Raw genomic sequence first — 14,650 nt, 5'->3', positions numbered from 1 at the left:
TAAATAAATATAATGCTGTAAACTAACTTTGTCATCCAAAAGTTTTGCTACCCAGGACACATGGTGTCTGGGACCTTACCCTTTTCTTTAGCAATGTGATTCCTGTGATGCTTAGGTGTTTGGATGAATGCAAAAGGACAGTCCTCTTGGCCTTAATGACTGATCTGCTTTCCCCCCACTTCTTACAGGTCATCCAAGCACACCCAGCAGTCTTACTGTGCTTGAGCAGATGAAGAAACTCCAAGAAATGGTGACCCAGAAAACCAAGCTGGAGATTGGGGATGTTGTCAGGGTGAGAGGTCACATCCGAACCTACAGGCAACAAAGAGAAATTCAAGCTTCATGTTTTTGTGAGTGTTATGGATCTGTGATATACGAAACTTAGTTGTTTGAATTTGTGAGAAGATCTAAGCTGCGTGTAATTCATTGAATAATTTCCACTTTATTTTCTGGCATCTCATTTTTCTAAAGAGATTTTAATCTGTGTGTCTTATTTCAGTTTTAGCAGTGTAAGGTCAGAAAACACACTCCTTAATGTGTGGGATTAGATTGCCTGTAAATGAGGCATTTCTGGAAAATCTATAAAAGATGACTAGCATGCATACAAGAATGCTATGCAGATACTGTGGTTGGGTATCTGTGAGAGTGACTTGCTCTTCAGATTTATTTGTGTTGAAGTAGAACAGCCAAAGCCCATGGGAACGGAGTTGGTGGCCTTTTATGTCACACTTCCATCAAGAGCATTAGCTGCTTTGGAGAAACGGTTGCTGCTTATCGCAGCCTGTATAATCTATTTCATGGGCAGACAGCACCGTATGGACACATTGTACCACAGAAACCCAGGTTCTCCTAAACTCTCTGGCTCTGCAGAGTGACTGAGAAGTGTTCCTCATCTTCAGTCACTTGGGCACAGATCTGCATGCAGGTGCTGCCGCTGTATCTGACAGCTCTTTGGGCAGCAGGGTTCTGCAGTCCACTGTTTACACCCTAGGAGCTTCCAGTTACATAACAATTTCTCTCTTCCACAATAGTGCAGACATGGAGGAGTTGGTTTTCCCCAGTGAAATTTTTTGGAGACAATACTGAAAAGATGGGCTTCCCCGCACCAAAGGAGTCATTTAAAAACTCTGTGTAACTCAGATAAAAAGTCTAGATTTTTCAGCTCTAGCTACAATCTGAGAGGGAATTCAACCTTCCTTTCCAGACAGAAAATTTATGAATATATAACCTATTCAAGGGCTGGTAATAATATTGTTTCATTAAAGGAGAGCCAACGCAATTCAAATAGCATTTAAATTGCTTTTGCTTTGGCCAAAATAAAGCTTCTTACTGTGTGTTAACTTTATCTAATGGATAAAGACTGCTGAAAGGTAAAATAGATATCATAAATTCTGGTTAAGTAAGTTGTCAGACAAAAGCAAAATCTGCAATGCACCACAACAGGTCATGTACCTCCTTGTAAACTGTAAAAGCAGGGGTGGCTTTCGTGGTTTTGTTTTTGTAAGAACAACAGCGAACAAAATTTGCCAATTTAATATTGGCATGTGAAGCTCTGTTGTGCTGCCTCAGGTATACTTGCTTAAAAGATTGGTATGGCAGTCCTGGCCAAGTACATAGTTGTGTGTTCTTTTTGCCGCTCCAGATAAAGTGGATGATCCTGTGTGTGATGTTCAGATTTCAAGAATGCTGGAGCTCCCCTGTCTCTATAGAGAAGTTTACGATAAACCTTTCCAAGGCCCCGAGCAGGGACAGAGGTAAATGCAGTATCCAGGCTGGTCTTGAGGCAAAGCGTGGGATTTTCTTATTGCTTATTTGTTATTGTAATAACTGTGGAGAAAGATAGAACAGGGCCTGACTGTGATTTAGACTCTGCACAAACATACAGTAGCAGCCTGCTTTTCTCCCAAATAATTGATGATCTATATAGATGAGATACCTGTCCAAAGACATATAATGCTGAACCAAAGTGAATATTAGGAAGGTAGTAAAATACTGTGTACAGACCTCTTGAATCTAGAAAAAAAAGCTGGGGTTTTGAGCAAGATTTGGGTGTAAGGTCAATAGATTAGATGGAGCAGTGTCCTTGCCTGATTTTGTTTTATGTGTAAGGATAAGGAGCCATTCCATTGGAATGCTCTCAACTTCTGCTGGCTGTGTCATTGTCAAATCACAAATACATAACCTCAGTAAACTGAGTCAAACACTCATTCCTGCATTCAGTTTAAGGGTAGCTGGATGCTTATTGGCAGGTCTGATGCAGGTAGTGTGGTTTCAGAGATTGCAGATCTTAAAATAACAACACTGCTACAGCAAATGATTGAAGAGGAACAGTTGGATGTTTATTGCATATATAAAAATGGTCTGTTTTATAATGATGGGTTTAAATTCAGATTCTTTAAGGACAGTAAAATACCTTTTGACCTTTTAAACCAGTCTAGCAGGCTAACTTTAGGTAATCACTCTAAAAAAATATTAGTAGTGTATTTCTTGCCTTTTTACATGTTCTCTGTATCCTTGTAGTGGCCTGGAGGGTCAGAATTTCTCAATCAGTATGCTGCATGAGAAAGTGAAAGGCTTTCTATTAGAAAACAAAATTCAGACCTTTTACCAACAGGAGTTGGAAACAATCGATACCCTGGTGTCACTGGCTGGTGGGCATCTACCCAGTCCCATCTGTCAGGAGGTGAGTGAATGTAACAGTTTCAAGTTTTTAGTGGGGGAGATAATACCATGTAGTTTTTTAAGCATAAACAACCAGATAAGAGTCTGGTGCCTTCAGAGAATTCAAAAACCACAAGTGTTTTAGCTTTATGCATGAATTATTTGCAAGGTTTGAGGAAACATTGTCACTTGAGATGTATAAAAGTAGACTGAAGAAAGCCATATCAGAAATTTCTGTTCTTAAGGGTAATTGTGTATTAGGGCTGAGTAATCTTACAGTCTGCAACAGGCACTATCTTACCTAGATCTGTAAATAGTGGCAGTATCAGAAAAGGAGATCCCTTTAAGGTGCTTGAGTTGTTTGGGGCAGATGTTTGAGATCCTGAATTTGATCAGGAGAAGGAAGCACAAAATCTTTGTCTTGTTTCTCATTTGAAGCTCAATATATTAATATAGATGTAGCTTTCAAAAGGAGATTATGAGTGGATGAACAGTGCTCTCTGTTACATGTTTCTCTTGTTGGAAATTCCTAGTAGTGAAAGGCCATGATTGAAAGGATCAGAAGGTGGGATTTAATTGAAATCAGTTCACATGCAATTGCACGTAACCAAACTGTTAAGAAAATCCAGTGAGATAGTATGCTGTTGACCAACTATGGAATGGGAAATAGAACAAAAAACATTTTGTAAAATGGCTTTGTGTTACTCTGAGTTATTTGGATAAATTACAGAGCAGATTCTCAACTGATACGAAGTGGTAAACTTCTGCAGAAGTAACAGAGTTATGGCTTTTATCATGTTACCAATGGCAACTGAAACTATTAAACTAGAGCGTTGTGACTCACTTGTTTACTTTTTGGTTTTCTGTAGAGAAATAAATCCATGGCAGTCATTTTTACCGCCTGATTCTGATATGCACTGTAAAGTTAAGTGCTATGTTATGTTAACATCTGATGTTTGTTTAATTCTTAAAAAAAAAAAAACCAAACCCAAAACCCAGTCCGTTTTAGATGAGGCTGAATAATAATGAAAAGCTCTATTCTTGTTGGCCTTGTTGAACTGCTTCTGATAGCTGCTTCATGATAGCTGTTTCTTTTATTTTTATTAAAGGCATTTTTGTTTAAAGCAAGCATGGATAGAAACAATAACAGGAGCTACTCACATTTTTGACAGAAAAGTTTGATACTAGAATATCCAACATGGGACAGGGTATTTTTCTAAACTAGCTGGAACAGTATTAAAAGTTCCCAAACACTTTACGTTAAAGGAAGTAGTGGTCATTGTGACTAATACTGGAAACTTCCATCTTTTGAAATTTCAGCATTTGTAGAAAGATCAAGATGAATAACTTGCAAAGCCATTTAAACTAGGAGCTAGTGCAGAGCAAACGTAGTATGGCACAAAACAAACAAAAAACAAGCAAACAAAAACAATATAGCATCAGCATTGCTAGCAGTCATGAGGAGCTATCATAATAATTAATAGTTGCTCCTGACCCTGATGCAAGGGTGTGAGTATATGTCCCAGGAATTTGGGCACACAGATGCTTATTTAGAAATTGCAGTTCTCCTTATTGCCCTTTGGTATTAATTCCTTGCAAAGAGGCTTATATCTCTTTGCATAAGAAAGAACCTGCAGTTGTCAAGTGACCTGAATGCCTTAAGAGGAGTGCCTAGTAATGCTCTGGAAATGCATTTTATTGTTCCTCTGCTCTGTCTCTTGAAAGTGTCACTTCTTATAATTGGCAGAGTCAAGTACTCAGTTTGATCCACAAAAAGTGTGATAAGTCTGACTTCTGTCACTCTTTCTTTCTTTTCCCCTCTGTAGTCTTCTGTTTTGCATCTCCCTCAAACCAAATGGATAAGGAGTGCTGCTAGTGTGGAATGATGTTATTTCATGCCTATTTGGCAAGGCAGGAGCTAGACAAATTAATCAGGCCACACTGCAATATACGCACTTGTTCACTTCTTGCACTTTTTCTGCATGTGAAAGGATGAGTTATTTGGATGTATAACTTTATTCAGTGTTCTAGAGCACAGTTGCTGTTAAACTCTCTTCTTGCCTCTCTCTTCCTTTCCCTGTGATCCTAGGAGATGTTGTGCACCCTCTTCATCTCTTTCCCAACTTTTAAAGTACTTGCACAGTGTTCATCATAGTGGGAGGGTATCTCCCTGTGGAATATTTTCTCTAGGGCGGTGGTGAGCTGCTATGGAGTCACTGGCAGTGGAGCGGAGCAGGGGGTGAAGGTGGAAGGAGGTAGCTGGGATAGCTTGAGGTAGGCAGCATCTCTCTGTTCCTTTTCAGCACTGCTGTACCTGAGCCCTGTCCACATTCCATACATGTCCTGCAATACCTAGTTCCAGTCCTAATGGCTCCCCAGCAGTGCAGTCTTCCGGCTCTCCGGAATAAATTTCTGTCTAGTAGATGCTCATGGCAGAACTCAAATCATGTCCTCTGTTCAGACATATACTAAGGAACATTTAATTTTATAGTCTATGGAGGATGGATAAGAGAATTAGAAGGCTTGGGTTTTTTAAAAATAATTCAAAATTAACAAATGTGTTACGATTTTTAAAACAAGTGGATCTTTATTTCACATAACCAGTGTCCCCTCTATCCTGAAGCTGTAGCCTTTTCCTTACACTTTAAAACAAATGACTTTTGAGACTGGAGGGGTGGGTACCGCAAGGAAGACTACAAGCGAAAAACAGAAGTAATCTTGTGCATAGAGAACCTAAAGAGTGTACTTGCTGGACTTAGGCAATTATGTTTGGCAAACGGACAAGCCTTTGGTTCCTTTTTTTTTTAAAAGAAAACTACATGTGAACTTAATCCAGCTGAGAAACTGGATGGATCAAATAGGACTTGTAACCTTGATTAACCATTTTTATGCACTTCATCCATGCATAAGCTATAGAGTGTGCTATTTTAGTATTACCGTTCCAGTTTGTGTATGTCACTAGCTTGGACATATAACCTGGGTTGTGCTTTCCAGACTCTGCTGTTTGTACTTCTCTTGATTTGAATATTATCTCAAGGTCAGCAATGACAAGTAGTTAAAGCAGGGAGTTTTACAGTGTTGTTCATACTTATTGTAGATACCCTGTACATTGCACTGTAGGTATAACATAGTGCATTATACAATCTTGATGCTACGTGCTTGTCTTCTTGCCTCTTGCGGAACCTTCACTGCTACTTTAAATATGTATATTGCAAAGCTTATTATAGGACTTCAGGACTGACATGTCCAGAATCACTATTACTAAAATTGTCACCTGTCTAAGCCAAGGATTAAACATTGCATGAGGAATTGCAAAGGGCAATTCCATGAGTAGAATCACGTGTGTGGTTATACCAGGAAGCTTTAACACCATCAGGGTGTGTTGTGATTCATAATGAGCCAAAGGTTACATACTTTCAGCATTTTGAACAGACTGACTAATTCCTGTACTACTTCATTCTTTGACCTATTATTGATTGTACAGAGAGTTTGTCTTGTTTTAAAGATCTGAGAATAACTGGTTGCATAGCACTAGCCCACTAAGCCATATAAGACCCATCGGATGGAATATATTGATTAAAATACCAACTTAATTCTGGAGACATGGATTCTTCTGTTGGCTTTGCTACGGAGTCTTTGGCTGGTCTTGGGAGGGAGGGTAGTGATGGTAAAATTGTTATCTAATAGCTGCTTCTCTCTCTGAGGCGGGGGGCGAAAACATGTTTTGCAGAAGTGATTTTTGGATGCACCTGTGCTTGGATGTACAGCTTCATTTATTTGAAAAGGACCTGATCTGGGAGACGGGGGAGCCCCTGCTGTCAGCAATTCGTGGAGCTTGAAATTGTGCACCCTGAAACTAAGACATGCCAAAGGGGGGCACTTTTTGCAAAATGAGGTGTGAACACTGTGAAAGATAAATTCAAAATCCAGATTGAAATCTTGCTGGTGCTTTGGATCAGCAGTTAAACTACTTAATATCTGCATTTCTCAGATGAAAAGCTTTGAAAAAGTAAAGTGATGGCTAATAAGCTGTGACTAAGAAGGAACTACATTAACAGCTACAATACATCTTTATAACTGTTGAAATGCAAGCATTTTTCAATCTCCTCCTGAAATAAAAGCAGGCATGTGAAATCACATAGGATTTCATAGTCGTAGATTTCTTCTCTCTGTGTATAGCGCCATGTTCAGTCTTTCGTAGATTTCTGCTCAGTAGACTAAATCACAAGCTTAGGTGTATGTTGGCTCTGAGGGGGAATCCAAGTCCAGAGGAAATGAGGGCCTGGTTTGGCATAAAAGAAAGTGATAAGGTATTGGGAAGAAGTACTACTGACTTATCAATTTGCAGGATGAGATGCTGGAGATATTTTGGGTGGACCGAAAGAACAGATTAAGTAATTTTAGATCGTGCTAACAAAGAAACTCAATTGTTGCTTTACTTGGAGGGATGAAGAGGAGGAAGCATGTTCTAGAGCACACTAGGAAAAAAACCCCAAACTTTTCCTGTCATTTCAGGATAATATTAAAGCCCCTGAAGAGGGTAGGAGTCCTCATTTGTTCTTTGGGAATAGTCCTGCCATGGAGCCCTTTCCCTTGGACTCTGCAGCATGTATGAAAGGGTGCTGATATGTAGCAGCTGCTCACTTATTTTCTCTCTCCCAAGCCTGCCTCTCTGCCTTCGTTCTGTCAATCCCTTGACTTGCATTCTTAGTGATTCTGTTTCAGTATCCATGCAGGCTGAGCTGTGTGTCAGTTCATACAGAGTCTGTTATTAATTATCTCCCTTTTCTGACGGGATCACAGTGTTAAACCAAACTGAATAATTATTGTGCTTCTTTGGAGATACTTTTATCTTTTTTTCTCCCCAAATGTTTGCTTTCACATTAAAAATTGATCAGAGTCTTGAGGTGGTTGCTTTGCTAGCAGTTTCCTAGATTGTTGAGGATTTGTTACTGCCTTTGAGTGAGAGGCAAAGTCTCTTCATTTTACATATGGCTATGAGAATGTGCTTTTCCATGAGAAAATGTTCACTCTTCACTTAACCCTTCCTGCTACGTTTTATGTTTGTTTCTTCAGTTCATCAGAAGAAGCCCTATGAAGAGAAATATGATAGTGGTATTAATGCTGTGACTGGAATGGTGTCCAAATGTATGGTCAAGTTTGTAGTTAGAAGCAGTGGTGGACAGGGGGACAGGCTGTTCAGCACTGAAGCCCTTCAGTCTGGAACAGAAGGAGAAAACTGAAGTGAGAATAATAACCATTGTTCTATGTTAATTATCTTGAACTATTAGGCAATTGGTTTTGAATGTCAATTTGAGAGGAAAAGATAGTTAGCTTTTGGGGGACAGAGAGAGAGAGATGTGATTATGGCCTGTTGAAATATTGAGGATTAGCTGGAGGAAGGGGATGGAGAAACCTGTGATGCGTGCTAACGCTAATATTCCTATTGGATCTCTGAACTATTCCCAGTTACGCACATCAGCTTCCAGGCTTAAAGCAGTCGGAGTTTCACTTGAGACTTGCAAATGGATCGAATGAACGTTTTGTGAAAAGATATTCTTCCATTGCTAATGTGGTGTCTGTTTCACTTATTTGTGTGAATTCATTCCAGTACGTGGTTGTTGCCTGTTTTACTCCCAAGGCTTCCGTGAGTGCATCTGGTGAGTGAAATAGGATATGTGAAGTCTGATACTTTTGTTCAGGACAGGATGGGAGCATTTACAGTGATAGCTGAAGAAATGGTTTGGCAAATCTTGCTTTGGTTGCTCTGGTGTGGTTCTAGTTATCGCGTGTTGGTTTGTGGGAAGCAGTTTAGCTCTGTTCTCAAAGAAAACCACAGGGAGCACAGTGTGCTCCCAACAGATGAGGAAACAACAATTGGGGAATTGAAGCAGTCTGTGTAGATAAATGGGAGGTTGAAGGACATAGTAGGACAGATAGAGATGGAGAAGAGTAAGTCGTGGTCATGCTCTTATCTACTCATACTTTCTGTTCTCCACAACTGATTCTTTACTTCCTTCCACTTCCCTAGCTATCATTCCACTGTCTTTAGCTCTGCTCTACTTCCAAATAAATCCTGCTTTTCCCTGATTTTATTTTTTTTTCCACTTTCTTCCTCCCTACTCTGTTAGATGTGTCCCAAACACAGAACCCTTTGTTCTAAATAACCTCCTCAGTTATGGACTTCCGGACACATTGTTCTCCTTTCATAAGAGACTTGTTTCCTACCTGCCTTCAAAACTGAATCCTTTGTTCCCTTATCTCATATATCTGTCTTAATTTCTTGCATGCTCTTTATCCTTTCCTTTCATTAGGCTGCGGAGAAACTCTTGAGAGCATGACCAGAATGTGTGTAAAAAATTTGAAAACTAAGGGGACAAGAAACAAATACTATTCTTGCCAGTTTCTTCCTTTTCCTTGGATGCTGACTCAGTTTCAAATCAGGAGATGGGTATCCAATCCCCAGCACTTGGACTCTTCCTGAATATCACCTTACAAAGCACTGATCTCTCTGTCTTCCTACTCTTATTACCAGAAAAACTCTGAATATGAGCAAAGCTTGATTAGCTAAACAGTCGAATGCTCTGCGAGCATCACAAGCCTATTTTGAAAGAGAGTTCTCAGTACATAATCAAATAGCTGCTAAATACAAAGAAGGCAGTTAGGAGATTTGGTTCCTTAAGAATAGCACAAGCTTCTGGTGTTTGTTTGGTTTGGTATTTTTTAAAGCTTAGGGATGTTGGTTAGTTCATACATAACAGGTATGATTTGTGAATTACTAAATGAAGAAAAATGTGTAACAAAATCACCTGAAGTCCTCTAGCTCTTGAAAGTATCCGGAGCTTTTGCTGGTAACTTAAGTTGAGCTGAGATTTTTTTCACCATCTCCTTCATTCCTTTCTTCCCATCCAGGTGAAGTCAAAAAGTGACTCCAGTTCCAAAAGGATTCACGGTGTTTTTAAGGAAGCAATAAGGATGCTACAAGAAAAAGGGGTGGTTTTCCAGAAACCTAGTAGCTCCAAGGACTTATACCATGTAAGGAACTGAGCTGTGGTTGCAAACAAGTTTGGGGGTATGACTTTCATAGTCAGTAGAAATAGTAGAAATGTTTCAGAAAGAGAAGCTGGACATCCAAGTGCTGTCTGTTTAGTGAAAAGTCTTATCTGCAGCTTACTTCACTGTTGCTTTTACCTCTGTATCACCCACTGAGTTGTTCTTTTTGTAACTCAGCACCAGACTTAAGCACTGCTGCTGTTCCAAGCGCAGTCTGTGTTCACTGGGTTGCCAAACTGTGTGCTGATGCGGCTGAGCACACTGAAGCCTGGGACAGTTCTCTCTATCGAAGTGGGTTGAAACTTCGTGTTCTACTGAGTCGGTCGCCCTCCTTTGGGTTGAATTCTGGTATATCATGCTCTTCACCTAACTCATGCATGCTGCTAATAGTACTAAAAATAATAACTGAAGATTTAACATTGATTATTAATCTCAGAGGCAGTATATAATGCAGACTGTAGTTATGACAGTGTTAGTTTAGAATACATCATGACCTTGGATTGCTTTTCAACAGTCATGCCGTTTACTGTGGAATAGACTGCTATAAATTGCCAGTTTCTTCTGTTTTCTCCAGGTGACTGACCATGATAAGGAGCTGTTTAAAGTGACCCTTGATGTGATTAAAGAAGACTGTCGAAAACCCAGGCGTAAGTAGCAGTGTGATCAGGGCTCTGATGAGCTGGTGCTGATATATTAATGACAATATCTCCTCCTGCTGCTGGATTAGATATGCTTCTTGTCCTTACCCTTGAACTCAGAGCTAAGTTGCTGGTGTAGCTAATCAGTATAGCTAAAAGCAGGAGTGCAAGAGCAGCTTCCTGTGAGCATGGAGAGAGAAAGAGCAGGTGTGCCCAGCAGGAAGCAAACATCTCAGATCTGAAATAACCAGCCATTATCTTAAATCTGTATCTTTTGAGAATACTTAGATTTTTGGGAGGAACCAGATGTTATGAAGTTAGGTCAGCAATTAGCAGCTGTTGCTTTGCACTCTGGATAAGTAGCAAATCTTGTTAGTTCAGTTTCTACAGGGGAGTTGACACAAAAGTGACCATATAGAAAGGTGAAATCCCTTCCTCCATTAAGTCAACAATAAAACTTACTGTAAGTCAGTAAGATATTTTCTGTAGATTTTAAGCTCAGGTAGAGCTCAGGTGGTTGTTCTTTGTAGGTAGGGATTTCAGTCTAACAAAATCCACTTCTTTTCAGATAATGTACCTCATAGCTTCTGAACTATCCTTGTCCCTCAAGCCTATTGTGTCTTATTGCTATGGTGATAGCTTGTGCTTGACTTGAATGTCTGCTAATTACACAAGTACATTGCTACAGAGTTTCTTTCAATTCATTGGGCAGAATGTGTCAGCACGGATCACTTGCTGCTGGAGTGCAGCTATTTCTAGGGTAGAATGCACTTTAGTACAGAATAAATGACTGACTAGAACATAAGGCATATAATCTTAAATCACTCGTACCCTTATACTATCGTAACTATAATAGTGCTTGTAGGACCTGGTATATGATGGTTATCCTGCAGTGGAAAAAGGCTAAGTGAAGTGGTATTATTTTTGAGTTTTCAACTGGCTACCTTAAGCAGTGGTACAATTGTAGACAAGGTTTGTAGGTGGAGGTAAAAGTTCTGTATCTTTGGGTGATGGAGGGAGTAGATGTTATTAGGCATGCAGGTGAAATGGGCTTATTGGCCTGAAGCTGTTTCAGTGCAACAAGTTACTAATCACACTGTTTTATTGTCTTTTATCCAATTAACAAATACAAACATCTTCTCTGTAAGAGTCAAGTCATTCTTCTGCCCATTTTATACATCAGCTAGTTCTCCCAGGAGCCTGGGTTTTTTTGTTAATAATTGTGCCACTACAAAGAACAGAACCTGTATAGGGTTGACACAGGGCACTGAGCAACTGCCTGGTGTTTAACTCCCCTCTTGTTTTATCACACTGGTAAAGTACTCTCAGTGCTCCATGAGAGGTTGGGAAGTTCTTTCTCCCAGTCAGGAGGGGTCAACAATAGAGAGAAACATGTTAGATCAGTCACAAAAAAGACTTTGAAGAGTCCTGAGTCCTCAAAGCCATGTTTTCCATACTGAGCAGGTTAAAAATAGCAACTGTTCTGTTAGCCTCTCATTCTCCTTGAAGCTTTCCACCTACTTAGTTTCCTGTTGTAAAGAGGACAATTTCCAGGTCAGTGTCTCTTTCTCTGCTAGTTTTCAGAAGAGGCCTTTCAATGCCCTGGTCACTGGTAATAGAAGATTTTGAGAAGGAAAGCCAAGAAGCTTCAGTCAAAACCATCAGGGTACTGCGGGTATTTTATTGTCACTGAATGATGGAAGAACGCAGAGCTCAATGTAACTGTCGGACCCCCTCTGCTGGTGGGATGGCAGTCTTAGCCATCCGCTCCACCTTGACTAGTCAGCAGGCTTCCAGTGAGAAAATAAGAACATGGTAATACCTCAAGGGCTTTTGCTTGTTTGTTGCAAGAAATTCCTACCCATTTTCCTTCAAGAGTTATATTAATCTTCCATGACAGAATGATTGATTTATGATAAACCAAACTCTTTTCTCCAATGAGTTACTTCTCTGCCAGTTTTCAAGGCAATGCCTCACCCCATTGCTTTAGTTGTGACACATTCTCAGGCCCAACCCAGCTCCCTGGAACTATTTTACAAATAAAAAAAATCCTCAGCATGCCTAGTCAGAGCTCCACAAACCCTACATGACAATCCTAGTCCTTGGCTCCAACTGTAATTCTAAACAGCCTGACCTTAAATGCCTTCATGCGAGGCCACTGTGGGTCTATCTAGGGGCTTAAGACAGCCAGAAGATGATGACAGTACATTTTGACTCCAGACTGAACTGCAAAATGGTAGACTTAGTCCAGATTTGTTTCTCTCTTTTTTTCTTTGACACATTTGGTCTGGTTTTAGGCTTAGATGAGGCTAATAGTAGAGAGGAAGAAAACAGAACCTCTTGAAGTTAAATTTAGTATGTCAAAATGGACCCTGTGTGAGATGTCCACAGTGGGCAAATGGTAGTTATCCTGTAACTCTGTCCTCTCTGATATTAGTAGTCAGCAAGACAGTTAATCAAAGCCTGGCTTACCTCAGCTGGTGGACAAAAGCTAGAACCCAGTATGTCAATGAAAGAGGGACAGCATCACTCTGCTGCAAAGAGTGTATTCCCTCAAAGTTTGCGCGGTACACTAGGAGTGTTTCTGTGTTACTTAATGATTGTACACACCTGCAGCTACCCCAAAAATGCCATTTTCTACCAGCGTCTAGGAGGAAAGTATGTACTGTACTGTTGGGTAACACTTGAGTCACTAATCTAATTCATCGAGACTTAAGCTAAGTTACTGTAGATCAGGGATGGGCACTTTGACCTTCTTATAGCAAACCTATGACTAATGCAAAATGCAGCTACCCACTTTGTTTGCAACAACAGTCACTATTACCAGGTAAAGGCATTATTTTGTTCTCTGCACTTATGCGTCCTAGGGTGGATGCATTTTTGGCTACCAGCCACAAAGGTCTTTCATCACACTGGCTCACTGACTTCTAAAGAAATATCTGTGCCTGAATTTCAGCCTAATAGGCTGAACTGTTTATTTACCAGTACTCAGCATTGCCTTCTGTCTACCAGTGACTTTTCTCGGCAGCTTCTAAGGCAGTTCTGGGGCTCAGCTGATTCTAGAGTAGAGATTGGCAAAAATAAAACCTAAGGCAGCAACAAAAAAAATACAGGGATCTCTCTGGCCCATGGAAATTTCTCAGTACCCTTATCAAACTCACCTGACATCATGTGAGCTGAGGGCTGAGGAGGAGGAAAGTCGTTTGTGCTGATGTGTCTCATTTATGCTAGTTTTACATTGTTAGCCATGGAGGAGAAAGAAATTTGTGGTGAAGTTCAGTACTTGGGGAGACTGAGGGCCTGCAGCACTGATGATTAGTGGGTTTGCAGGGTCTGTTGGGTGAAATATTGAGTAGGACAGCTGAGCTTCAAATGATGGCTCCACCAGGCACACAGTAGCTGCATGCAATACTGCAGCCATTAAGGACCTTTGTCGCTGGCTTGCCCTCTAGGAAAGGGGATTATTTTACATTTCTGTTCTCTTGTACATTTTCAGGGTTCATTCATCTTAAAAGAGGATAAAAGAAAATAAATTTTGGTACTGAAGTTCTGTGACTTTCTACTCTCATAATTGTCTGAGTAGTCTGAATTGTGGGAATGGGATTGCATTGCTAGGTGAATGAAAATTGCACTGTAGCAGTTTTTCCACAAGATGCCAGCATTGGGCAAGCAGTTACAGGTCCTGGCCATGGACCTTCCTTCTGTTCTAGACGTTGCTGAAGTTGGGTATGAGCAAAAGGATTTTCATTTGGTTTCTTCTGCAGTTGCAGAAACTGGATGGCTTGCATAGGTGGACAGTGGAGGTACCCTTAAGTTATTAACTTCATCACCAGGTTGTACTGAGTGAGCCCGGTATATTAGAGTTTGCAAGACTTATTATCTTTCACCTTCATTACTAGTGTTACAGCCCTGACACTTCCCAGAAAGGTCAGTGGGAACAGTTGATAATTGGAGAACCGTAGGCACAGACTGGATCTCTTCCCTCTGAATACATGCATCTCTGCTTTAGTACCTAGGGCATTCTTCCTCTCTGACATCTGTGGGTTTTTTCATGACTAATCTGGATTATCATAGTTAAAAAGAGAGAGTTAGACTGAATTCTTTCTTCCATGCCTGGCTGCATTTTCCTTTTTTCTGCAGATGTTGAAAAAGGCTGCCATTTCCTTCATGTCTTGAGTTGTGTTCGGCAGAGCTACAACCCCTCTCTGGCTGAAGTGGTGATGCACCGTGTCTTGGAACTGCTGGAGAGTAACAGTGATGTTGTCAGCACTATGGAAGGATATTATATGACATTTTAA

The 14,650-nt window shown here is 40.4% G+C and overlaps 1 protein-coding gene across 1 annotated transcript in view; it reads left to right on the top strand.

The window, feature by feature from the left end:
* Positions 1-14,650, top strand: part of STN1 (STN1 subunit of CST complex) — a 36,445-nt gene extending 21,795 nt beyond the window's left edge. The window contains 6 exon segments of the mRNA XM_059821432.1: positions 189-350; positions 1,643-1,775; positions 2,521-2,651; positions 9,533-9,696; positions 10,289-10,361; positions 14,493-14,650. Of these exon segments, the coding sequence (XP_059677415.1) occupies positions 189-350; positions 1,643-1,775; positions 2,521-2,651; positions 9,533-9,696; positions 10,289-10,361; positions 14,493-14,650 (821 nt within the window).

Source organism: Gavia stellata, chromosome 9 (genome assembly GCF_030936135.1).
Source record: "Gavia stellata isolate bGavSte3 chromosome 9, bGavSte3.hap2, whole genome shotgun sequence".
Taxonomy (NCBI): domain Eukaryota; kingdom Metazoa; phylum Chordata; class Aves; order Gaviiformes; family Gaviidae; genus Gavia; species Gavia stellata.
The sequence above is the reverse complement of the archived record's forward strand: the minus strand, read 5'-3'. Positions and strand labels throughout refer to the sequence as shown.